Below are 27,488 nucleotides of genomic sequence, written 5' to 3'. Positions count from 1 at the left end.
CACTGGACAAGCTTGCTATCGGCTCACAGGATCACTTTGGTTACGGCTCACCAAGGCCAGCTCAAAGTTTCATGCGAATGATTCACTCCTGAGTGTAGTCAAGCTGCAGAGAGTTGTAGCTTCCTTCTTTGTTTATTAAACTTGACACCGACACACAAGCGTTCCACAAATGGAAATTATTATTTATTGCTTTAGATAGCGCTATCAAATTCCATAGCGCTGTACAATGGATAGACAGGACATAAGTAGTATATAACATAACAATTTGACAGGTGAGGAGGGCCCTTGTCCACCAAGCTTACAATCTAGAGGGAGTTAAGTATTCATACATATTAGCATTGATGCATAAATAATGGGGTGTCATTACATACCTCCCAAGTGTCCAAGTTTTTGCAATACAGTCTAGCTGGAGATCATGGTGCGGTTGGGGAGATCCTTTGATATGCCCCTACCATGCAGCTGTAAAATCAATGGAGGTCTGTGCTTATACAGTTGTGGCAGGTGAAATACACAGATACGCTCCATGCGGCCGTGTTAGCTATGTCTAATGTTTGCATAATCACAACCAGGGATCTTTTTCCTGGAAATCTGGGACGTTACACAGGTACGACATTTACCCTTTCTAATGCGCATGATTTATAGAATGTTCCTTTCGTATTATTGTATAGTAAAATACCCAGCAACACGTGAACTTTTGTCCATCCTTACCGCTCCATCTCTCGTGTTTATTAAACATTTTGTCCAATGTATTAACCAGGGTCGTGTCGGATCTTACCCACATAGGAGCCATTGCTGTATAATCCATCTGTTAGTTCATTTTGTGGCATCCACCAGAGGATGGAGGAAAGAAACCCCCAATGTTTGACACAGATTGACCAATATAAAATATAATGTATCATTTTAAGCAAATCATTGAAAAATATGCAATGCATTCCTTAGTTTGCATCAATAACATCTATCGGTACAAAGTGCTCTAAAATTACGCCAGGTGTTAATGCACAATACGTCATCGTCACCCACAGTGTTTAATTCCTGAGGTCTATCCGGTTATCCAGAGGGTTAACATGAGCTGCGTGGCTGCCTCCCCTCCTGGATTGGCTGGATCAGGCTCTGCCTTGTACATTTCACTGTGCGATCCTGTTATCTGTCACATTATTCCTGCGGGTTAGAGCAGAGCCGGACGTCTTCTCACTGTCACAGGCACCGTGAAGCTATCGTCATACCCCAAGATGGGGGTCAAAAGTGGGGTGCTACGGCTCGTCACCCTGTCCTGCTTTCTGGGTGCCTTTAGCCAGGCGCAGAATGAAAATGACCAGCAGAAGTGGGTAAGAACTAAATAGCCTCTAATAAATAATTAGCTTTGATGATGATATGCAACAAATAATATTTATGAATGCATCATTATAATATACAAACCCCTTATATAGACTGGATGTACAGATCTCTATATAAGAAATCCACATTTTCTTTGTTCCATATATATATATATATATATATATATATATATATATATATATATAATATGTCTCCGTAAACAATATGCATGAGACACATTACAAGTGTCTGTAAAGGGTTAAACAGATTCTTTATACATTTAGTTTCCTGTTCTTAGTGCCTTATAACAGATAGCGGCAGGTATTATATGATATGTTTGTGGAATGTCCGCAATCCAAATAAAATGTTGCCATTTAACAATAATATTATATAAGGATAATGGATGGGACAACTGTAAGATTTTTAACCCTCTAAATCGAAAGTTAACATGGACAGATGTGTAACATATCTATCTATCTATCTATCTACAACATAGATGGTTATTCTATACTAGCTTTAATGATGTTCTAACGTTGCAGTGTTCCCAGTGTGTTTACTTGATGACAGTTACGTCGGCCGTTATTATTGATTAACCCGTGTAAAAGAATATATTTGAGAGTTTTAATTAATCTTCTTTGCCTTAGGGCGTTATTAAGGTCAATAACACAAGATGCGGATGTATTTAAATATCCCCGCTGCCGTTGTCACATTGTTATTTATCTTTTTGTTATAAATTACTTTTAGTACAAGAACATACTAGAAAAAAAACAACAATACTAATGTTGCCAGGAGTCTAATTTGCTTGATATTAACCCCTTAATGACAAAGCCCGTACATGTATGGGCTCAAAATGCATTGTTTTTAATGGGTTTAGGGACTGCCCATTGTCCTTAAGGGCTTAAATAATAATTTAATTTCTGGTAACAGGTAATACTCCTGGTTATAAATTAATTTAAACCTGTGACATGGCCACACACTGGGAAACTGCCTAATATGACACACTGTTTGCCAATATTGCTCTCCAAATGGACTCTGTTAAAAGGGCAGCCTGGCGAACACGTTTTTAAACAGACTTACTGGAATTTAAAGATGCCATATCAGTATTTTTCAAGATACATTTTTTTAGGTCTTTATACATTCTACATACTGCTATATAAGGCAGTGATGACGAACCTATGGCGCGCGTGTCACAACGGGCACGCCAAGGCTTCTGTTGTAGGATGCGGCCGGTTTCCGACTGACCGGTTATTTTGTTTAAATCGGCCCAACATAAAGGGAGTGCGGGGTCAGTTCTAATGTTCCCTTGCAAAAGTGTGCTGGCTATTTATACTGAGCGCCAACATGTGATGCCATATCCAGACGCTCAGCACCGCGATAGAGCACGGAAACAGAAGTCTGTAGGAACAGACCTGGTGAAAGGTAAGAGATGGAGAGAGAGTAAGAAAATGGAGCGATAGAGAGATAGGGTAGATAATGAGGAAGAGGAGATATGGGGAGAAAGGAGAGACGCATTATAACGTTTCCATCACAGAGGCCCAAAAATGTTCGCCATCCCTCCAATAGGTGATGTTTAGCAACATGATGACATTAGATCACACCAGACCAATGTTGCTTGTTTCTACATTGAGCTACTAAGTATCTAATGGAGAACAGAACATCCACCGTATCATCCTGTTTGCATTCTGATCTTTACAACTGTCACCCTGCTTGTCACAAGACATAATGAGTTCTTTTGATTTCTGACTCCTGGTGAACTTGTCTATGAAACGATCCAAACACCATCTGGAATGAGTTAACACAGTAAGGAAAATCAGCGAGGACCATGAGTGGATTTCAGCCGGCTTGTCCCGGAGAATCATATAGCTTTCTCTAGAATGTTTCTGCTGAATTTAGCTTTCGTCACACTGTTGCGGTTGTCCAGTTTTATCATTGTGAAAGAGCATTGTGAATGTTTCATTGTTCTATAGAATCCCTTTTATGTCCCTATTTAGGAAATATGTTGAGTGACTGTGGTTCATATTGTCTTTCTCAATTGCTATGTACACAATGATGACAGATAAGGAAGGTCAACAAGGATACAGTTCACTTAGAAGCAATTAGCTTACTATATTTTTCTACGTTAAAACTGAGCTGTCACATTTCTCAAATTATGCGTTCTGCATTTCTGTAAAGCTCTGGAATGTTTTTTTTTTCCAGATTAAAATGAGCAACATATATAATGTATTATAACTTCACCTTATCTTTATACCAAATGAGCGGCAACACTAAGTCCCTATTCTCAAGATCTGCACGATTACCCTTCCTCATTTAGTTATCTCACTCCATGATTGTTCAGCTGCTGATTGTTTATATATTACATGTACATGGAGGGTAATAGTATATGAGTTTACCCCAATATCTAAACATCTCATGTAGACTTCACATTCTTACACATTCCGGAATCTGTACTAAAGCCTTTCTATTTACAATGAGCTTCAGTCAACTCATTCTGAACTTCACTTAAAACATAGTTTGGCCCACAACTTCATGGGGATTTGAGACTGGGCCACACTTGGTTAAGAAGTGCTCTGTTTCACGTGGCTCCTTCTTCTTCATGCCCACTTCTCTTCCTTCAGTCCCATAATTCATGTCATCCCACCCTATCATTTCAGAACTAGATATTTGTTCAGGCTTTTTTCTCAAGCACCATATATGTTCTATACCTATGAACAATGCCTTTTCTCACTTTCTTCTATCTTTTTCCATCTTGAGCTCAGTCATTTTCTTCGCTTACAGTTCCAACTTTTTATATTTTAGTTAACAATAGTAATAATTGCATATACACTAAAAATGTAGATAGAAATAACCAAACAAGGAAGTTCTTCTCTTTAGATTTGTCCACATGGTGTTTTGAAGACTAGACGAATATCTGGTACAGACCTTTCTTTTGTTTCATTTTAGGTTGACTGTGACAGATCCAAGACTGGGTCCGTCTATGAATATGGAGCCCTCAGTCTGGATGGGAGTCACTATATCCCCTTCAGTCAGTACGAGGGGAAGATGATTCTCTTTGTGAATGTAGCTACATACTGAGGACTCACCATGCAGTACTTAGGTAAGGGACTAACTCGAGTAGCTGGAAAAAGGTTTCTTTTCATGGACATCGTAATATTAAACCAAGATATTTTCTCTAAGTGGTTATCATTATCCTCATTAGATGCCCCTAGAAAAAGAATGTTCTGGGTCGTCTGCCTCCTGGACATTTTAATGGAATGGTAAATTCACCATTATTGTTGAGGTCTAGAGATGTAATTTCAAATGCAGAGCCTTGGCGGTCAGTACCATCTCTTCATGGGCAAATATGTTGTTCTGGAATAAAAAGTTATACTGTACTAGACTTGCATATAGATCCTGTGTCCATGGATAGATTAGGATTCCAGATGGCAGCCCTTGCATATCCCCACTTAATTAAGACTAGCGGCAAAGATGACAAGGTCTTATAAATCTTAATTTGACCTTGGGCTCTAGTCTGGGGCCCTATATATGCTTGGGTATGTTTGACCGTTGTTTCCAAATGGTTTTATTCTCAACTGTAGATGTTTTAAGACTTTAACAGTAACTTCAAACATCATTATATAGAATGCTTGGGTGGTGAAGTACCTCAGTCATTAATAAAGAACATGCATACTTGGGAATGTCATATGGAATCTCTGAATGGGTTTGGGTTGACATTGGGTATGAAGGGCCAGGACAAAGGAGTGGGCTAGGACTGGACAGAGCAAAAGACTAGGCTCATCTGCAGTTCTGATATAATTACTGTACAAATAAATACCAATATACGTCAATGTTTTTCTTAAGTTTGTGTACATTTGGGGTTGGGCCACCCAATTTTCTGTTTGTACAGTGAAAATCATCAGAACATCGACCTTGCAGCTGACGATCCTCACCCTTCATTTATCTCTAGTACAGAGGATGTTATTATAAACTTAGTTAAAGGTCAAGGAAGCAGAAAAGAATGCAATGTACAATACTTTATGGGCTCTCCGTCCAGAGCGCTTAAAGCAACATAGCAGATCCTCTATTTATTTATGTCAATAAGAAGGAAAACCTATGTATTCATGAAGGAGGGACCCAGTATGTAACTTTAATCTGTAACATTTAATAATTGTATTTTTACAGGCAGTTGGTATATAAACATTTAACACTAAAATGCAGACATGGAATTCACACCTTTATATAGATCATGCAAGGCAGGTGAGCCGTAGTAATGCCTTTTACTAGGACGCATGTTGTTGAAAGCAGATCTTCTGGTGTTGTAGTCCAGAAACAATTTTTATGGATGGCCCAATGGAAACTGACTGGTTAAATGCATTTATTAATTGGTATTACTGAATCGTTTTATAATTTCCCCCTGCTTGCAGAACTGAATGCACTACAAGAAGAACTAGGGCAAAATGGGTTTGTCATTTTGGGATTTCCATGCAACCAATTTGGACTTCAAGAACCAGGATCTAATGAAGAAATTCCACTGGGATTAAAGTAAGTTACAGATTAGAAGCAACTGCTGTTTCAAGGAGGACACGACCTGCAGTGAGACCAGGAAGAGACATGGTAGCCATGGTTCAGTGTTAAAAAATGTAAAGTTATGCATTTGAGGAAGAAAAATATGCACCCAAACTGCCTACTTAATTTTTTTTTTAATTTATAACTGAATATTGTCGTCTGATCTTTCTCTTTAATTACTCCGATAGACACGTGCGTCCCGGGGGAGGCTTTGTGCCAAATTTCCAGTTGTTTGAAAAGGGTGACGTGAACGGGAAGAAAGAACAAAAGATATACACATTTCTCAAGGTATACAAAAATGTGACCCTAAACTTGCCAATATGCATTTTCAATTTCCAATGCTTTCATGAAAAAAAAATGGCTTTAAGAATATGGTTGCCAGTCCTTTGTTGCATGGAGTTCTTAACGTAATTAGCATAAGGTGTAGAATTTAATGCTAGTGTATAGACGGGATGTGTCTTTGTGTTCCGGGGAAGCGTACTGCGCTAATCCAAACCGATCTTGTTTTAACCTTTTCACAGAATTCCTGCCCACCAGTCGGTGATGCTTTGGGTAATCCACTGAACCGCCTTTTTTGGGACAACATCAAGACAACTGATGTGAAGTGGAACTTCGAAAAGTTCCTGGTGGGACCTGATGGCCGGCCGTTGAGACGTTGGCATCCCCGTACACCCGTCTCTCAAGTGAGGAAAGATATTATTTTCCTAATGAAATCCCAGCAAACCCAACAAAGCCTCCTGATGCTAGGAAGAGACCACAAGTAGACCATCTCCATCACTTCATTTATTTCACACGGCAGATTGCTTCTGCCCTATCCTGTGTTGTGTCCAAGTAGCGAGCGCCAGGCTGTGGTTAGCCTTGGATCCCATTTGTATGAAGGACAAGTCTAAAAGCACGCAAGTGTGGGATATGTCTGGAAACCAGTAATGGGTGCAATGGCTGTTTTAGTGCATTCCAGCTGTTGCGCTGATCTGGGATGTGATCCATAGAGCTGTCCACGTCTCTCGCTTGCTTCTTCATCTGTAGAAGTAAATTTAACCTGTGCTGATTATCAATAAAACGTCTTGATTTGGGAAAACATACCTGTGGCTGTGCAATGACTGATGGCGAAAGGGGGTCTGTGAATCTTGAAATGAAAATTACACATCCAAAATCCTTAACATATTAGAAAAAGGGGTTGTATTTACCAATACTGGACACCCAGGGCACTCATTTCCCATTTCACTTATGTATCACAAGCTTTTAAAAAGGCTTTTCTTCACAGCCAAGAGGAAGGCAGGGTGTCCACATGATAGGATGCATTTTCTTCACAAAACAAATTGAATCTTTATATATTATATATTAAAACTACCACACGGTGTGTTAAAAACATCAGGTCCACCTTTAAACTTCCACCAACAACCTCTTCCCTTTATCGTTTGCATTTGAACGTGAAGACAAAAAACATGAACAGGTCAGGCTGCCTTCATTTCAATGTCTTTATTAACCTTTAAGGGAAAAAAAGATTAAACGACGAACACCATGCAAGCCCATGAGATGTAACTTGGTGCCATTGACTAAATAAATGAGACGCAGACGATACAGTGGAGGTTACGTATTTTATTTGATTTTTTTACATTTTTTTTTAAAAAGTGGCTTTATCGCCATGGAAACAATTAGAACGATGCAATCAGGAGGAAAATTTAATTTGTTGCTATAGTGAAAAATCTCAAACACTGAACCATGGTCTTTTTACACATAATGTATAATTAAAACATGACGTACACAGGGTGCATAAAGTACTTTAACACTCATTAACCTCTTACAGAACAGAGCTACAGGACCATAATCTCATTCTTTTTTTTTTTCTAACATTTTCCCAGTCACTACAGGTGTATACTATGTATTTCTCTTATTCTTTGATTATTTTCCAATCTCTTACAGAATTTTTTTTTTTTCTTTTTAAAAAGGGAATTTTTATTATTTCTTAGTAACTCATTGCGGGGGGAAAAGTTAAAATAAATCACACTTATCAGCATTGGCTTATTATAAACGAATCACAGATTTTATATATTTTATGGATTTTACCCGCTAGATAAAGCCGATAAAGGAGCTTCTTTAGAGTAAGTTTGCAGAAGGAAATGACTAAGCTGATGTTATCACAGAGGTACCTGCGATGAGGTGAGGTCGCGGAACCTAAAATACAGAGATGTGGTGCAGAAAAGAAAGGAAAATAAAGAGAACAGATTGGATACAGGAAACTAACCCAAAGATGGTATTGCTTATTTTTTTTTCTGTAAAAAAAGCCCCGAGTTCTAACTCGGTACACATAGTAGACAGATTCAAGAGTGAAATATGAAGTAATTGGCAGATTGTGACATCCTGTCAATGATCTCATTCTCTTCTTAAATGAAGACTGTCACCTTATGGTCCACAGGGAGGAGTAAAGCTCTAAGACAATGTGATGACGGGATATGGATTTATCTTCTCCTGTCCATGTCGGGTTTTAAGATTTACTATTGCGCATATCTCGGCTATATTGGTAGGCAGTCAGAACATGGCACCCAACGATATCCCTTACAGGAAAGGTCTGGTTTCAAGCTTTTCCTAAAAGTACTTTAAAACTCTCAACAGCCTTTGCTTTTTTTTTTGTCTTCATATCGTGTTGGGGATATGTATTTTTAAAATGAGGAACTATTTTATCTCAAGAAAGCTGGTGTACTGTGGAAGAACATGGCAGAATCAGCATTATCAATTTCCTGACCTGAGTTTCCCCATCACTTCTCTTTAACCACAATTCGAAAGAATTGAGAGATCATGGGGAGGAATAATCATGCAGATCCTGAAAAATGGATGTATGTTCCCATGGTGTCCACATAGGGATTTTTTTTTTATATACATGTGTATATTGTTTATTTTAATCTGTAAACATCATTACATAGGTAAGTGCACTCAACTGTCAAACATTTGGATAAGGGAAAGGCAATAGATCCTCTGCAAGCACACAAGTAACCATTACTTCCAGGCACACTATAAAACAGCTGCATTATTTTAAACCAAGCTTAAATACAACATGTTATATTTAATTATGTCTGTGACTTTCAAGACATCAAAGAACAAAAATATCCACAAAGATCACCATCATCAATATAAGGCTAATAACATAAAAGTGCACAGCCCCACCGACATATTAATATGCAATATTACTAATAATGAAAAAAACATGTAAAAATATATGCTATGTATCGTGTGTGAAGTTGGGACAGTTTTGTTACATTCAGCACTTTTTTCCCTTAAGTACATCTATAGACCTCCATCCTTCCATCCATCTAGAGACCTCTATCTTTAGAGACCTCTATCCATCTATAGAGACCTCCATCCATCTATAGATAGAGACATCCATAGATATTTGCCTTCAACAGTTAGACCCACTGCCCACTACCAAGCACGCCCCCTGCAGATATCATTCTACACCAGAAGGTCCATGAAGCCTAACTTCCCACCAGGATCACAGAACCAAATTTTTGCCTGTGGCCTCTTTCTCCCCTGGCAGGAGTTTGGAGCTGCTACGTGCCAATTTACCATCACCATATCAGTCTCAAGCCTAAACCTTTCACATTTATTTCACAGGAACCCAGTCCAGCACAGCACAAGGTAGATGCAACCATAAGTTGTTCCACCTAAAGACTGTTACTATCCAAAACATCGAGTCTTGGCCAATACAGCATAACCATGCATTAATGGAAAGATATTAGATTGTACCCTACAAGGATTGAAGCTATTTTTCAAGCCTGTGGGGACGGATTCCCCGTAATGAATACTCCTTACTTGCCTACATGACCACTTGCTCTAACCACTAGTATGCTCCATCCACACGACCCTGTGTTTTTTATCCATTGGAGAGTGAGGGTTACAGGCAGAACATGTGCTTAGGTGCACCAGAAGAATGTCTGTCCATTTATAGCATAGCTATAACAGGAAAGGTGATGGTTATTACACCCATACTCTGGGTTGCCTCCCCGGGTCTCCAGGTCACCTTTTTTCAAGGCAGGGGAGAGACATTTGGCCAAGGCCACTTCTACTTAATTTAAAGGGTACTGGGCCAAGCCTTCCAAGCTCCGCCCCTCATGCAGCTGGCCCCACCCCTTGTCCAGCAATCCATACAGGGATAGCCATGCTCCCACATGAAGAAGTTTCCAAGAACAAGTGCTTTGGGTGTCCTACTTTGGGAAGTTCCCAGGTATCGTTCCAACCTATTAAGATCTACTGAAGCAACAGCTGAATGAGCGGGCAGCGGAGGTAAAAGCATATATGGGCAAAATGTGAAAATGACAGATACATGGGAAATAGGAGAAGAAATTATACACAGTATTGTGCCAAACAGCTGCTAATCCTGGCAGCTTCATCTCTACGGTACAGCGCACCCATCCCTTCTCGCCTGGACACTAGAACATCACAAGTCCCCGCTCTATAGCCTTGTCACTGCAAAAGCTCAGGATGTGTTGTAAACATGTTCACAGCTGCTAGAGCATCTACATCAGTGGCACAAAACGTTAGTATTATATTCCAGCACAAATAACATAAGGTAATCGGACATACGTGTCAAGGGCACGATTACACGCTACTCAGCGGATTCTGAATCAGCCTCCCACTTTGCGGGTTAGTAGAAAATCATGGATAGTTGCTGTGGATCTGGATTGACTTTTCAATACCTAGTCTGTATATTATCCAGATATTAAAGTCCTAGAATTACATAAAAGTCCAGACATAGATTAATTTGTACTGTCGGTATTTATCCAGGGATTGTCTTGTTCAGGAACAAAAGCCACCGTTTTCAGGTCTCGATCTGACATCCTTTATTTCAGCTCACTCGGAGTGGGGAGTCATTTCGGAGGTAATTCAGCACCTCGGGTTCAAAAGCAAGGTACAAGGCGAGATACCAGACCTGCTGGCATTTGTTTAATTGCAGAGAAAGCCCTGGTCTTTGTTATACTGGTTCAAGTTGGTCTTTGAGGGTTCTGAGCGGCACCAGCAGGAACATCTAAAATATAGAAAGGCGAGTGAGAATTTGTGCTTTGGCCAAAATACATTAATATGCATATAAATAAATAAATATTAGTCCAGCACAAAAGTATGAGGCCAGGCATTACTTACCCTAGTTTTTAATTTAATATTTTTATAGGTGTCACAAGCGAACATTTAAATCCCTAAAACTAAAGAGATCTCCCCATTAACAATGCATTATGCAGGATCAACTCGGCAATCCCACAGAAGAAGTTCACCAGCGAAGGAGTTGAAATGTTCTCTGCAAAGCCCCATAGCCTGCACTGAGCCCACCTAAAATACTCACACTTGCTTATGGGGTAGATTAATTGATTAGTATCAATCCCAACGTAGAGTAATGCAAATTAACAGTGTCGCTAATTAGCAGACTAATGTGAATATACATGGGTATCACTCACCAGTTTCCTTCTTCTTAGACCCCTTGCGGTGGGGGCTTCTGGGAGCCGTGTTCGATACTCTCCACTGATACGCTGGCTGTAAAGAAAGAAATGTGAAATCAGCTGGATCCGCTCATAAAGAATGACAAACCGAGATAAGGGAGAAAACAAGAACTTACTGGAGGAACATTTGGTAGATCCTGGCTGTTCTCTGAAGGAATAATGGGGGGCGGGTAGCGGATCTGCCAATCCTCAAATCTTGGATACATTATGCCAGGACTGTACGGATAATGGTAAGGAGGACACATCTGCGCAATGAGTGGGTCGGCAATGTATCTCTCTCCTGTGGTCTGGAAGACAGCAAAATGGAAACAAAACGTAAGCAGGGATAGCATAATTTTTGGCCCATCTCATGAAAGTCTACAATATTTGCTTTGGCCAGGGTCCCCTGCAGCTTACTCCGGCCCAACATGTCCCTATAGTTGAGGCAGCCTTGAGACAATGTTGTCCTGGTGCTTCAATACTATTACAAATTGTTGATTTTCAGCAGTCACTCCAGGGGACAACCTGGTTCCTTTAAGGAACAAACTGGTTAAGCCTGCAGTTGAGTGACCTTCTTGTCTTTCCTTGCTGCCCAGGTAGAGGTTCACACGTGCTTTTCAGCATGTATCAGACCACAGTACACAGGACATGCCCAAGCTTTCTTGCAAATCAAACTCAGACATGTAAGCAGCATTATTTTAGAAAGGGTACTATGAAATAAAAAAAATCCAAGACACATCATACGCTGCCTTTACACATTTGTTTATGTTTGGAGTGCATGACCACGCACATATGTGTTTATCCTTGAAGAAGGCATCACGTCTTGTTAAGTCATTGATCGACAAAAACCTGCTGAAATTCTGCAAAAGCTCAGATTTTGGTGCATTTCCAAGAAAAAGTCCTTTGTAGCTTAAATCAAGGAATTTGCCCCAAAGCTGGATACACTTGTGTCTCATAAAATAAAACCCTCCGCCGAGGAGGGATTAGAGTATGTAAAACAATCACGTGCAAAAACATTGCTTGTTAATTTGCTCTCTGCTCCTTTTGTACTGTATTAAACTCCTAGAGAAAGGATTTTATCGCCACGGCATGAAATGATCTGGGAGTTTAAGAATGATTGTGCTTTAAAAAGCCTCCTGATTAAACAAAATCTTCCTACAGATAAATAGTCACAACAGAAGTACCTGCTGCCTTGAATTTTCCTTTGCTTTTTGTAAGTCATCCTGGCATGCTCGCAACTGAAAAAGAGAAAATATTAAAATATTATCCTTTTCCAGCCAGTTACACGTGAGGGCTGGCAACTTTTAATCCAGAAGCCATCCTAGACTAAGGGCCATGTGTGACATATTTTGCCACCTTGTAAAGTTTCACTTTCATTCGTTTTCAACTAATGACAAAGATCCTAGCTGCCACGTTCAAATTTAAGACAGAAGTTAGCTTAGACCTTCGAGTAACATTTTATACCTCACTGTTAACTTCATCCAGCTGGCTTTTCAGTTCCACTAATTGCTTCTTCAGCTCCTCTTTTTCTTCATTCATTCTCTCCCTGTCTCTCCGTTCCTTCTGGAAGTCTTCTTCAAATATTTCAACCTTCAAACACACGAGGTGGAAAATGAAGCAAGTTACATGATTGCCAACATGTATAAATGATGGCATGAACTACCGAGCAGCCCATAAGGTTTTTGGGGGTTCAATGTTTCACAGCTCAATCTTATGACCTTGGGATTTTGTTAGTTCTTCACCTTAGCAAAAGATGGAGGAACATATTTTGCCCAATCCCATGGCAGTGATGGGCTAGTAGACTTCAGCCTAGGTGAACGAAGAGGTCGTTTACTTATACTAAAAGATGCTTGCTATGAAGAAAACATCAACGAGCAACATATTATGAATATTAGACACCCCAGGTGGTTATAACCAGATACTTTATTCTCCTACTTCTTCTGTGCTGGATGGGACAGATGTAGTCCTGGGGTCCTACCTATATTAGTCAACTTATCCCAGTCACCCTTTAACCAGAGGATTTCATGAAGGGAAATAAAGGGATCAAGGAAATGGTATAACATCAAGGAACGTAACTTGTTCTACTCCCCTTTTGGATACTTTCACATTTTGGCATCGGGCTTCGGTAATAAAGGCTCTTAAACGGCCTGTGTTGGCCATCACAGTTTAATGTAAATTGGCCTTCACTTCTTTTCCAAGGACGCTTTATGGATTATGTCCCGTTTATGTCCAACTTCATCAATACAATCTCTAATAGGGTAATAATTGTTCTTTAATGCTTCTCGAGGGTAATTCACTGCATGATGGCATTTGGAAACACAAAGGCTAAGTGTGCCTGATAGAAATCTAGAGAACCGGACTCCTCAGAAAGATAAACAAATCAATCATAAAACATGACTGCCATAGAAACTCAGGGGCTTTTAAACTCAATTTAGAGAGATGAATAGATGCGTTGTTGCTGTGCCAAGGTTTTAGTCACTATGATCCAAGTACATAAACTTGATGTATGATCTGTATTGGAGAAACGACAGCTGGAACACTGAAAGGACTCTACAGGTAGATAAAAGGTTCAAATACAACTATGTCAACATTTCTTAGAAAGGTTAAGGCAGATAAGCATGGGTTAAACAGTAGCTAAAGAAACTAATCAAGAAAAAACACATCCTACACCAAAACACAAAGTAATAAAAAAAAAATAAAAAAAAAACACTATCAAAAGGTCAAAGGAGGTCCATTCAGTGAAATTTTGACTAAGAAAATACCTGCTGTTTTAGGATATCGTTCTGAATTACGAGTTCCTGGCGCTGGAGGATCGCCGTATCGTCCGTAGATCCAGTAAACGAAAGGGGTTTAGCAGATCCTTGCAAATTGAGAGCATCTTCAAGGGCCTGCAAAACGGAACACGTGTACTTTGTTATAGACGTATAGTTAAAAAAAAAAAAACCAAAAAACAATTTGCTAATATGAAAAAACTTTCATTCAAAGCTCTACGTATTTGTCTTTCATACAAGCCGACCTCTGACACCCTAAAGAGGACTAGTCGGATGATTATGTCATAGTTTATTCTGCAGCGATCACAGTATGTGTCTTTAGCGTTAAGTCTGGTAGACTTCAAACAAGGGAGAATTCTGTCAGTCTTTAAAACCCATCCAAAGTAGATTTACAGAGTTGGATGACCACTGGGGCATCAGGTAGACTTTTAGACAGATGATGTATCCACCTGCTTAGACACTGTTGGGTGATTATTAAAACGCTTGAGCCCCAGAGTTTCTTAATGCTCTTTAGTGGTTTCTGAACTCCAACCTATAGAGATTGTTTGGAGGATAAATTACTTTGTTCAGTCTGCTGATCTCTCGCTCCTGATATTCCCTTTGTTTGCTGGCAGAGTTTAGATGGTCACGAAGAAACGTATTCTTCTGCTTCAGGTCATTTATTTCCGACTCTAGCCTCTGGATCTCTGCCTGCGTAGAAGAAAGAAGGAGAAAATGCTCTTAACTTCACACGGGAAAATGCGTTTTCTGTACCATGACAGTGGAAGAGGCATTACTACATATACAGTGCTTCACTCGCAGGCTCTGGGTCACATCCCAGTTCCCAGGCATGACCGTAATCTCATTATTTGACCAATGTCTGAACGACATTTTTCTACCGGATTATATCGTTACTGTGTAACCACAAAACGAACGCATTAACAAACTAATCAAAGGAACTCTGAACAAATAAGTCTGAGCCGTTGAAAAGTAGGGATGGGTGAGCCAGCCGTACACATCTCCTGTACAGCAGGTAGAGGGGGATGGAGGGATCCTGCAGACCCCCCCCCATGTATCTGCTAGGGGCACCAACATTTAAAATGGACCTCTTAGCTGCCATATGTATTGAAATCAATATGATGGCTGGAACGCTCCTTTAACCCTCATAGAAGCCGAGTCTCACCAAGGCACAGCCAGTATCAGCGAATCAGTTTCAAACCCCGAATCCTCACCCCCCCAAGCCTGAAACAATCAGGAATAGAGGGGGGTAAACTTGAGGAACATCTCTACCAAACACAGTCATTCCTTACAATCATTTCAGCTGAAATAATAAAATATGTCCTAATAGGTAAAGATCAGATTTCATGAAAAGGTGCCACAAAGCTCATTGGGTATTAGCGTACCAATAAGTGAACCATTCTTCCCGATCATCTCCTAGACTGAAGATAAGAGCTAATCCAAATCTATACTTAGACATCTACGGGAAACAATACTTTGCCTGTCGAAATGTATTATGATCTATAAGCCACATTATCCTCCCTGGAACTATTTCATATACAGAACACCTTCCACACAAATCACTTTTATATCACGTGGACCAAGGATTACTTAATGCCAACATTAAAGGATGCTAGGCAGCACCGCTAACTGGTCTTTATATTGTAGTAGGATGGTAATAGAAGCGGATGGGTACCGCCAACAGAGATCAAGGGGTAACATCATTCTTAAATTCAGGGGGCACTAGGGGGGCAACTCTCAAGGCTCAGAAGCTTCTTTATAAACTTTGTGCATTTCTGGGCAAACACCCAAACACAAAATTAACTGCACTGCCTGCCCCTTCATGAACACGTTGCATGGGTCTCTTGCATTTATGTTAACACGATTATGACATTTTATTCTAAAACAAAATATAACAATTAATCAGCTGCACATTAATGGGAAGCACGGATTGTTGACGAGGCTGTTTGGGGCAGAAGTCTTACCTCCTTCTCTTCGATCTTGTCTCTGGCTAGAAGTAGCTTACGGTCAAAATCTCGCTGCTTTCGGTCTCTCTCTTCCTCTTGCTCACGCTCAGCCTTGAGCGCCTGCGAGAGCTTCTGCCGGAGGGACGTGATCTGCACGGAAGAAACAAGAAGACATTGTCAGGAGTCGGGGGGGAAACAGACACCGGGGATTATGCATACGATGCAAGTGCGGCAAAAGTACCGAAAAGGTGGTGAAATCAGAAGGAACATTTAATAAGTTTCACTAATACTGTAGTGCTTTATACACAACCACTTCTTAGAATAGCATATATTTTGTTTGTAAATTGATCACATGGGGGTTCAACAGAGATGTGCTTTTACATGCTATTTAGAAAAGTCTAGATTTAAGAGCTTAAGTATATATATATATATATATATATATCATAATATAAAGTGGAATAAAATATGCAATAGGGTTCTTGGTATATCACTGTTTTTTTTTTTGTTTTTTTTTTTAAATTATAATTTCAGACCTGTTTTTTATGATATAAAATATCCATGCGGAGTTACATAGATACCTTCTCTTCGTACTGAAGCTTCATGGAGCGAAACTGGTGGTCCCACTGTTTATTTACTTCCAGAAGCTGAAAGAGACATGAATGAAAGCATCAGGACACACAGTCATCGTACTACACGGTAATCCACAGATTATTCTGCTCTTAGTAATAGGAGATCATGGTAGGGAACTAAAGTTTTGTTTTTTTAAGGGGATCCTCTGTTATCTCCTTAATCTCCCTATTACTTTGCTGATTCGAAGTATAATCATATCAGTGATTAGAACACATTCTCTTTCTGAAGGCACTATGGCCTTCACGTAGTTTTTTACGTAGATCCTTTTGTATAGCTTGTGCTTACACGTTTAGGAAATATTTTGCCAGTGACTGCATGTTAGAACCATTAGTATCTGATCAACTTTCCGTGTTCAAGTTTTCTCCATTCGCCTCATCCCGAACTTACAAAAGGCTGCCTGAACCAATGAACAACTGAACAAAGTTAGGGATAACTTAATGGGGAGGAATAATCATACAGAATGGGAAGGCTTTGATGTGTAAACACATTACGCTTATTAACCCCTTCAATCCCCTATAAACGTACCGGGACGTCCAAAAAACGCCCACAAAGAAACCCCTATGGACGTCCCGGTACGTCCAGCCCTTCGTGCAGCGTCAGGGACACATCCCTGCCGCTGCACGGGAGACCAGGCTGTCGTTTGACAGCCTGGACTCCCCACTGACGGCAGAAGCCGGCTTTGCCGGCTTTCTGCTGTCCGATCGCCCGTAACAGCTTCCGGCATGAAAGCCGGTAAGCTGTTACCGGTAAACTGCTCGATCGCGCGATCGCGCAGTTGCAAACGCACGATCGGGCATTCCCTTCCGGGTTACGTCACTGCTGCGGGGATATCCTGCCCTCCGATGAGGCACAGAGACGCTACGATCTCTATGCAGGTCTGTGAGGACCTGCATAGAGATCACAGTGTGATCGGTGCAGGGGGATCGCGGGGAGGGGAGTGAGAGACCATCTCTCTCACTCCCCCTCCCGTCCTGTAAGAGAAAAGCAGAAAAAAAAAAAAACGTTAGGCATTTAAAAAATAATATTAAATAAATCATTAAAATAATAATATAAATAATACTAAAAAAAATTATAATGTGAGCTGTGATGTCACCGTGACATCACTGGTATGTTCAGGAGGTCCCTAGGAGGACCTCTAACCATTAATGTGTAAAAAAAAAAATATAAGAAATACAAAAAATGTAAAAAAAATTAAAATAAAAAATATTTTAAAAAAATATATAAAAAAAGATAATAAAAAAAATTCTTAAAAAAACCTTACATCCCATTGCCCTAGCATAACATCTAGCCAGTATAACCCTCCTGCCCCCGTTCACAACCCCCAAACCCGTTAAGCCATAGGCATAAAAATTATACAAAATTGTACACCTTATAGTATGCTCCCTGGTGCTGGGAAAGTCTAGAAAATCTATATAAATTAGGTATTTCTGAAATCAGGACACCTGAACTGATAAACTTGGAGGGGATTTTCCATCACTTTACCTAATTTTGTGAGGATTCAGAGGGAAAATGTAAAAAAAAATGAGTTTATTTTTCTAATCTTCGCTAGTTTTTACTACATTTCTCATTCTAAATTTTCAGCTAATCATCCAACTATGGTATCAAACGAAAGCTCTATCTCTCCTTGAAAAAACAATATATAGTTTACATGGGTACACTATTCACAGGAAAAGAGAATCATCGCTAAACCGACATACCCCAAAAATGGCAAAATTGCTCTGGGCTTTGAGGTACCAAAAACCCCTGGGATTGAAGGGGTTAAGTGTTTTAACAGGAAGCATACAATCATAAACAGACTCAAATAAGTGTTGGATGTTACAGAAATAACAAAAAATACTATGGAAATTACCTCTGTCCTCTGATGTTCCAACACCTTAACCTTTTTCAAAAGTGCCCCATTTGGGTCTTTATTTGCAGGCTTTTCCAAAATTTTTGCAACCTACAAAAAGCAGGAATGGAAAACAGATGATTAATGGTTTTAGATTATGAGCATGGGGGGGATTTAAAACATGTTTTGGTGTTCTGTTACACAACTGGGTATTTGTGAAGCACCTGGAACACAGCAGTTAGAACTAACTATACATGGGAAGGTTATATATGCACCCCCCTCTCCAAGTCTCTTTGAATACTTAAGCAGTCCATAAAGACTTCCTTGTAGTAATAGCTGATAGCGGCAACCAAATGGTTCTGATAACGGCCCTTACGAAAACCATTACTTTGAGGCATTTGTATTCAAGCAGGGGCGGAATACAAGTGAATAAAGCACAAATAGGATGCATAGATCAAGTCAGAGGAGAACATACCTGGGAACGCTACAGGGCTGGTCCCCCAGAGGTCTCCCACAACCTAGGAGGAAGGCGTGGAGGGGCTGACTTGGCAAGGCGTTGCCACTCATGACCTGAAAGCCAGACAATACTCATCTCCACCTGGAGATCAAACGCTGCCCCAGCGGCCCAATAATCATCTCAGGTCTCTGGAGCCTCCAGGTCTACCCATAGAGCTCCCAGATATTACATTTAAGAAATGAGCTGTAGAACGAGAGCCCCTGAGAATGTGCTTATGCACCCCGAGATTGGGGTAAAACCCCTGTGACTCAGGGGCAGACACGCTAGTTACACAACAAGATCGTACGCTAGAAACTTGACCTTTTAGTTTCTCGAGTAACCTCGCTTAAAGAGCCCATTACTACTGGAAGTGTATTTATACAATAATCTCACGCCGGATCCCTGCTCTCAGCATTGCAGGCATGCTTCCAACCACGTGATCTACAGAACAAGATGATGGGCTGCTTTCAACATACATGGCATGAGATGATGTTGAACCAACATTCCTGACCCCATCTGTTGACTCTACCTTTGGTCTTTGTATTTTTATTTTAAGGTCATGGACAGCTATGCGGTGTTAGGTTAACCCTCTGTGTGCTTGAACATTGAATCGACAGCAACATCATTTCAAACGGCAGCTTTGGAAAATTGGAACTAAGACCCTGGAGGTCATGGCTTGTATACTAAACTCAGAATAAAACCTAAATGAAAACATTCTGCTAGGCAAACTTAGTCTTAAAGCACTTTCTACTTAAATAAAAAAACAAAAACTTAGAAATGGTGATAAATTAGAGTACAAACGATGATCTCAATCAAACAGACGTGTATTCAATCTTTCCAGATCCAAAAAATAAATAATAATAATACAAAAAAAGCACAGACTATAAATGGCCAGGTCTATCTCCAAAAGGAGATTATGTACTTAAAGCTCTTCAGTGTAATATAATAATATAATTGGAATATAATAATGTAATCGTATATTTAGTGATTGTGGGTCTGTTTTTATTAGACTCCTGCCACAATGCAATAAATGGCATCAAGCTTAACCCAAAACTATGGTGACATTTAAGATGAGGTTATCTAGCTCCTGCCCGTTTTGTGGTCAGATAAAGGAGTTTTTAGTTTGAAGAGTGCAGGTTTATACAGATCAACAAACTAAAAACTGCCATTAAACAAAATAATAAAATATAGTGCACGAGCAGACTTATTTGGTAACTTCTGCTGGCATTCTAATAAAATTATTATTCTTATTATTATATTACTTGCTCTTTAGGAGACAAGAACATTTAAAATGACAAAAACTTTAGTATTAATCAAAACATGAAAAATAATGTCTATACTGAAATGTACGCTTACAAGGTCCTCAAATCAGTGTTAATTTTATCGTTGGTTTGTAACCAATTTCAATGATACATTTTCACTCTGCGTTAATGTAATACACAATTTGTTGCTGCTCTATAATTTGGATGTAAAAACGTGAAGGTACATTAAAAAAAAAAAAAAGATTGATCACTGATTTAAGACATCATTTAACCAGCACATATATAAGCCACACATCTAGTGTACTCTAGCCCTGCTCCCGGGATGGGATTTTTTTTTTTTTTAATATGAGAAACAAGTGGAAATGGCTACTAAAATAACTTAAAAACAACATATAGGTAGTTTTTAAGCTGTGTTGGTAAATGTTTTGAGATTTTTTGTAACATTCTTAAGCTGTGAATTAAAGCGGCTGCAACCGATATGTTAATTGTACTCCTGAGACCCAAGTCGCCCCCTTGTGGCCGATGTAGGCTATTGCTATAATTTACCTGCTGGAAGTCTGCGTTTTCTACCTTGGAAGTGACATCTGTGGATTCTGTTGCACCTGAACCCTGATTACCCTTTCTAGATCCTTGATCTAGGATTAACTTCTTCAGATCTAGGTTTTCATACCTGCAAAAAAAAAAAAAAAAAAGTCACAATAAGAAGGAATACCTGATGAAAGACACCGTAGGCCCCTTCTTTGCTGAATACAGTTTAATTTGAGGACATATTGACCAATTCAAAACTGTTGAAATTCTGCGGCAAGTTCTAAATATGAAACAGATATTCCATTGATTTGTACGTGGCAGGTTCAACTTTGGCATGTGTCAGCTGATTGCACCCTTGAACCTTCAATAAGTGAAAATTGCATGTGTTTCAGTTACAGATGACAGAACGTACATCAACAGAATTGTGACATTCAATCACACTTGGGACTAACCCTTATTCTGCCATTAAGTTTTGTCAAGTAATTAGCATTCCTGGGAACTCTCCAGGTTTGATCTAGAGTCTCCAGGTGAAGCACTGCTTCCCTTGGCCTCTGGTCCAATTCTCTCTACCGGCAGGAGAAGCAGTGCTTAGCCACACCCACTCTCCACCCCCCTTCTCTCTTACCCAATAATATCTGCCTAGACGGCAGCCCCCACCCCCCCACAAAGCCACTCCCCCAAAACAGGGATTGCTCCAGGTTGCATGCCCTAGAACAGGGGTGTCCAAGTTTTTTCTGCAGTGGGCCACTTCATCAGAATTGTATACGTGCGCGGGCCGCACTCATTTTGCACAGTGACAAAAAATATGGCCTTTAATAAAATATGCAGATTAAAATAAAGTAAAATGACACAAAACCTTTACTTTTCCTCTCACTGATTTCTGGGCCTAGAAAGTTTTGCGACTACAAATTCAGGATTCCCTAGATTTATTCTAGGGATGAACTAAAATGAAAATTCTGGACCAAAACATTCAGGGTTCACTTAGCCAAAACCGAAAATGACCCCCACCTTTAAAAATAATAATAAAAACTCACATTTTTAATAAAAGTAGGTAACACACAATTGGACAAAATTAGCAATATGACTTGGCAACCAGTAAATGCTGGCAACCCAGGCAACCAGTAAATGCTGGTACCTAGGCATTATGGGACTGTGCTCGCTGTGATTGCTGTTGGCAATCACACTCCTATCATGCCAAGTCAGCCAATACATGCTGGTACAGGGTGGCTGTAAGTGATGTGCAGACCCCATACTGCTGGCAGCATCACTACACAAGGGGGGCAGCTAGCTAGGTTTCAGCATGTACTGGCTGACTTGGCATGATAGGAGTGTGATTGCTAACAGTAGTCACAGTCCCATCATGCCTAGGTTCCAGCACTTACACATCCATCCAGTAAATACTGGAACCTAGGCATTATGGGACTGTGATTGCTGTTAGCAATCACACTCCTATCATGCCAAGTCAGCCAATACATGCTGGTACAGGGTGGCTGTGATGTGCAGACCCCATACTGCTGGCAGCATCACTACACAAGGGGGGCAGCTAGCTAGGTTTCAGCATGTACTGGCTGACTTGGCATGATAGGAGTGTGATTGCTAACAGTAGTCACAGTCCCATCATGCCTAGGTTCCAGCACTTACACATCCATCCAGTAAATACTGGAACCTAGGCATTATGGGACTGTGATTGCTGTTAGCAATCACACTCCTATCATGCCAAGTCAGCCAGTACATGCTGTACAGGGTGGCTGTAAGTGCAGACCCCATACTGCTGGCAGCATCAATACACAAGGGGGGCAGCTGGCCAGGTTTCAGCATGTACTGGCTGACTTGGCATGATAGGAGTGTGATTGCTAACAGCAATCACAGTCCCATCATGCCTAGGTTCCAGCACTTACACATCCATGATATCACACACACACACACTCATTTATTCATATAATCATTCATTCACAGATTCATTCCCTCAATCACACACACTCATTCAAACACCCTCCCCACCTCCTTACCTGCAAGGCAGCTCCTCGATGCCGCTTACAGACTTCAGCAGGGGGCGCGGCCTCCCTCTGCCTTCTCTGCTAAAGCACAGAGGAAGTAGGATGTCACGTGAACTCCGCTTCCTCTGTGTGCAGTCCAGAAGTCCCTCCCACAAGTAAGTAGCAGGGCTTGAGGTGCGGCTCGCGTGAGATCGGTTGCCCTGGCTGCCGATCTTACGCGGGCCGCACCTCGAGGTCTCGCGGGCCGCATTTGGCCCCTGCCCTAGAAGCTCCCAGGTCTTATCTTGAAGGACACTTTGGGCTTCCTCACCTCAAGGCCTGTTCAGTCTGAGCTCTCTGGTTCCAATCGGCCTCAAGCTTTGCCCGCAAGTCCTCATTTTCCTTTCTCAGCTGTTCACAGAGGGTCTGAAAGAAAATACAAAGCATGATCAAAAGGTGATAATATAAAGTGGACCTTTATACCCGAAACACAGTATAGTCAGAGTTGACTTTATTAAATCCCAGTTAGGAACCACAGCAACGGAGCTCAGACCCGGTAGAGTTCAGAGTTAAATCCTTGCGGGGCTCATCTGAATCTGGTATGAATTTGCATCTACAGGGTATGCCTCGAATAATGCGTCTTCTGCATTACAAGATTTAGTCACAAATGTGTTATCGTTGGAATGATTAAAGGTGCTGTTCCACCTAGACAACACATTAATTGTACTCTCTAGTAGGTTAATCAAATAAACCTTAGCAGATCTGTCATTTTATTTCTTCTTAATCACATAAAAGCAGGAAAGTCCTTTAAGAAGGGCTGCTGCAGCGCATCAGTCCCTGTGCTTGTGTTATTAAGCATTCCCAGCGTAAATTTGGAAAGAGGCAAAATCTTACATGGATAAGGAACTTTGGGAAGTGCTGGAGTTGACCGGAGGAGAGTATATCACATCCATGGAGATGTGTTCCACCAAAACACAACTCCTGCAAGCCACTTAGCTGGGGGTGGGAAAGGAGCAAAAGCATGGGGGGGCTTAATTCTGCAAAATGCACACACACATTTAAAGGGATCACACAGACATCATATGCATTAAAGTGAATATGACAGCAGGAGCATCACTTTACTTTAAAATCCCCCTTTCCCCTTAATCACACGCTCGGATACCTGTAGAACCGTTGTGCGCTGCTCATTCTTGTGCACTTTGTTTGCCAGCCGGTTAAAATCCAGTGCCATTCGACTCATGTGGCTAACAAGACGGCCCCGATCGGGCTCCTCTGCGAACGTACTGAGAGAGCTTTCCAGACGCTGCAGGTGCAGCCGTAAGTTATCCTCATGTTGTGCAGCGGGTTCCAGGTCCTGCCATGAAGACACATTACAGTTATGAAGAAAGCAAACACTCACAGCCCGTACTAACATTCTTATTTTCAAGGAAACATTGCAAGCACCGCTGGCAAATACTTTGTTAAACTATAATAAACAAATCGTATTGCGTAATGGTACATTTGTGGCCAGGAAAAATAGCCAAAACAGGGAGAGCTCCAGGTCGCATCCCAGGTTTGGTAATCAGAGAGCATCTTGAAGGACACTTGGGCTTCCTCAGCTCAAGGCCAGCTGAGCCGGAGCTCTCTGGTTCCAATCGGCCTCAAGCTTTGCCCGCAAAGTCCCATTGTCATGACTTCCCTACCAAATGAGACTACTTGCAAGTACGGTTTCCATTCCACATGGACCAAAATATAGTTCTGGAAGAACATCTCAGACAATGCTGAAAGCAAAGGCTGTCTAATAACCGATGGGTTGTTTTTTCGGCAAGACTTACCAGGTAAGACCATATAACATTAACAGGGTGAGCAACCAGTTATGCCAATACAGTATTCGGTCCCAAACATGATTAAATAGTTAAATAGTTATTTGATGTTAAAAGATAAAAATACACAAGATGTATACAAGTCCAGGAGGTACCGCAATTATGTTGATGACCATTATGGGTGCCAAGAACAGTTGCATAAAAGGACGATATAGAATAAATGAGGATGTTAGTATGAGAAAAGAATGCTTTGTAATAAAGTATTCTAATAACTCAATTAGACGGGATTATAAAAATATGTTAGAAACTGGCAAATATCTATAAATGTACAAATTATCCATAATAGACAATGTAGAAGGCTCCACCAATAGACTGTAAACTATGTGGGATGGTAAGCATGTGTATTAGTGTAGCAGACGCACTCCAATATCTATATACCAACTCCATTTACTGTACCGCTATACTGTAACATCAGCTATAACGTGCAAAATACTGATCCTACAATCATACAGATTCTTAGAAGAAGTTAATATGGCTGCTCCCATGATACACAAATAAGGGGGTTTTCCAATGCGTATACTGCTGTTTAATCTGTAAACACAATTTGCATAAATATATTTATTTTACATAGCTAAGGTTTGGGGGGAAAAAAGGCAGGTTTTACGGGAAACTAATCGCTCCGGGAGGTACAAAGGTAGCTCCATTTCTACAATGATCTCAAAGGTCGGGTTACATGGAAAAACAAAAAAAAATACAAGGCAGATATTCAAAAATGTAAACAGATTTAATGTACTGATCTACTAATGTATTTTTCCAAGTATGCAAAAGTTCATGGAAAACCGAATCATTAACAAAATGTGGAACAGAAGGGAATACGTAAAAATGCTTATTTTTAAAGATAGTGTAGCGCTCTCTTGTGGTAGTTGAAGGAATAACATCGATTATTATTTATTTTTTAACTCTTGTAAAACAAATAAAATTATAATTAAAATGTTTATTATCGCTTTGATTTCAGGAAGGTTTATTTGAAAATAAAATAAGGCATTATTAAAGTTAAGTGAGTCGCAAGGCCTAATTACAGGTTTCTTACACCATTTACAAATATATTTTTTTCCTTTTTTTAAAATAATTTTTTATTTCTTCTATTTATTGGATGGTTTCCCATAGTTTCCATATGTAGGGATGTTGCCTGGGGTAAAAATCCAGCATTCTGACTTTTTATTTATTTATTTAGTATTAAAACTGCCATATACTTTTTTGGTGTAAGCTTGCTGGAGCTTTTGTCTTATGTTACTGTTAATTTTATTATTAATTTTGTATTCTCTCCTCACTGTAACAGCACTTCATAAAAACTGCTGGGGCTCTAGAAATAAAATGTAATAAGGATCATGATATATTTTGCCAATCTCATTTCAAATTTGCAGCATCCTAGCAAACAATAACATTTAAAAAAAAAAGTTTCAAATAATCATTTTTGATTGATTTTTGCATTAGGGATGCATTGATACAGAAAAAGCTAAACCACAACACCTGACACATAGGTTGAAAAAAAATAGTAGTTTGGTAGTGGTGTACAGATGCCTGTAGTTTAGTGAATAAGATCCCTGCGCTTACTGCATTGGTAACAGGTGATAACGTGGATTTAGTGGTGGTTACCGAGACCTGGGCTCCAGGGATCATCAATCAGTGAGAGAGAGGTTACATTGAAGCACGCTAAAAGGTTTACAATCTTATGTGAATTTTTCTAAAACGCAGAGACTGGTAGGTCATTCTTTGATGGTCTGAAAATCTTCAGGTGGCGTCCATAAGAGATGGAGATATTTAAGAGATGATCTGCTAAAGGCTGCAGAACATTGCATGAAACTTGGTTGTAAGACTGAAAGAAAAAGGAAACCACCGTGGTCTACAGAGATGCGCTTTTGAGAACTATAAACAGACTTAAAATGAGGAAGATAGGATAAAGTGCATTATTCAATACACCAAAACAAACAAGGAGGAGAAAATTGCCAGGTTAGCGAAAAAGGGCGATAAAACCTTTTTTGGCTATTTAAGTTAGAGAAGAAAACAAACCAGGAATAATTAAAGACAGAGGGGATGATTTAAATGAGGATAAAGATCTAGCCAACTGCTTAAATGTATACCTCTGTTCTGTCTTTACAGAAGAAGGACCCCAGTTAGCCAAGAGAAATCGGGTTGAATGCATGTTCTTACGAAAGAAGCAGGAGTTCTACTGGAACTCCCCAAAGTAAAAACAGACAAATCAATGGGACCTGATGGGATACACCTGAGACCGATAGGGGTGCGAACCCCTTACATCGGGAAAAGTGGGAAGACTAGATGGGCCAAATGGTTCTCATCTGCGGTCATGTTCTATGTTTCTATGTCCAATGATGTCTATTGTATAATTGATGAGTCAGTGGCAGTTAACTAGAATCAGAAAGTACAGAATTGCGAAAGGATATGGGGATTAGGACACAACCCTAATTACTGGATATAAAACAATGATGCAAGCTTTACAAGAATGAGTGTGCATTCTCCTGGCAATTCAAATGAGTTGTGTGTGTAGTAAGAGGCAACTGCAAAGTTTTAGCAGTGGGCAGTGATTTGGATAGGAAGATAGATGGGTAAAACTCTATAAATAACACCCGGGTATGGGTATTGATACATTTACTAAAAAGTTTATAGGTCACTAGTGTCTCCTTCAAAACTCTGGGCGATCAGGCCACTCAGAGATCCCGGATGTCCCCGACGAGCCCTTTTCCGACTTGGAGGCTGCCAGGCCTAGCAGGACGTTCTAACACACCTTCCTGTATTTGCTAGCGCTGGAAATAATTTAAAACCTTGCAATTTCTGATAATATCACAAACATCGCAGAGATGGTAATGTAACATGTGATGCCGCAGCAAAGATCACAGCTCCCACCGACAGCATAAC

At 40.2% G+C, this 27,488-nt stretch overlaps 2 protein-coding genes and 1 long non-coding RNA gene across 3 annotated transcripts in view; 1 reads left to right on the top strand and 2 right to left on the bottom strand.

The window, feature by feature from the left end:
* The first annotated feature begins 1,148 nt into the window (after positions 1 to 1,148).
* On the top strand, positions 1,149 to 6,934 carry GPX3 (glutathione peroxidase 3). The gene is made up of 5 exons (XM_053463485.1): positions 1,149 to 1,325; positions 4,255 to 4,408; positions 5,715 to 5,832; positions 6,045 to 6,144; positions 6,378 to 6,934. The coding sequence occupies exons 1-5, from the start codon at positions 1,230 to 1,232 to the stop codon at positions 6,618 to 6,620; spliced, it is 711 nt and encodes a 236-aa protein (XP_053319460.1). The 5' UTR covers positions 1,149 to 1,229; the 3' UTR covers positions 6,621 to 6,934.
* Positions 6,935 to 8,718: 1,784 nt separating this feature from the next.
* LOC128491214 (uncharacterized) lies at positions 8,719 to 9,976 on the bottom strand. The gene is made up of 2 exons (XR_008354020.1): positions 9,209 to 9,976; positions 8,719 to 9,146 (listed from the first exon to the last, which is right to left on the bottom strand). It is a non-coding gene; the product is annotated as an uncharacterized LOC128491214 (long non-coding RNA).
* A 48-nt stretch (positions 9,977 to 10,024) lies between these two features.
* The window catches only part of TNIP1 (TNFAIP3 interacting protein 1), a 32,081-nt gene continuing 14,617 nt past the window's right edge, over positions 10,025 to 27,488 (bottom strand). Inside the window, exons 6-18 of the mRNA XM_053463477.1 lie at positions 23,915 to 24,106; positions 23,084 to 23,178; positions 20,795 to 20,918; positions 18,512 to 18,601; positions 16,611 to 16,676; positions 16,051 to 16,182; positions 14,651 to 14,779; positions 14,081 to 14,206; positions 12,783 to 12,908; positions 12,503 to 12,556; positions 11,456 to 11,626; positions 11,298 to 11,373; positions 10,025 to 10,876 (exon numbers count right to left, since the gene is read on the bottom strand). Of these exons, the coding sequence (XP_053319452.1) occupies positions 10,833 to 10,876; positions 11,298 to 11,373; positions 11,456 to 11,626; positions 12,503 to 12,556; positions 12,783 to 12,908; positions 14,081 to 14,206; positions 14,651 to 14,779; positions 16,051 to 16,182; positions 16,611 to 16,676; positions 18,512 to 18,601; positions 20,795 to 20,918; positions 23,084 to 23,178; positions 23,915 to 24,106 (1,425 nt within the window). The 3' untranslated portion in view covers positions 10,025 to 10,832. The remainder of the gene's footprint in view (positions 10,877 to 11,297; positions 11,374 to 11,455; positions 11,627 to 12,502; positions 12,557 to 12,782; positions 12,909 to 14,080; positions 14,207 to 14,650; positions 14,780 to 16,050; positions 16,183 to 16,610; positions 16,677 to 18,511; positions 18,602 to 20,794; positions 20,919 to 23,083; positions 23,179 to 23,914; positions 24,107 to 27,488) is intronic.

The sequence above is a fragment of the Spea bombifrons genome, chromosome 4 (genome assembly GCF_027358695.1).
Source record: "Spea bombifrons isolate aSpeBom1 chromosome 4, aSpeBom1.2.pri, whole genome shotgun sequence".
In the NCBI taxonomy this organism is placed as follows: domain Eukaryota; kingdom Metazoa; phylum Chordata; class Amphibia; order Anura; family Pelobatidae; genus Spea; species Spea bombifrons.
Note: the sequence above shows the minus strand (reverse complement) of the source record. Positions and strands in the feature narration are given on the sequence as shown.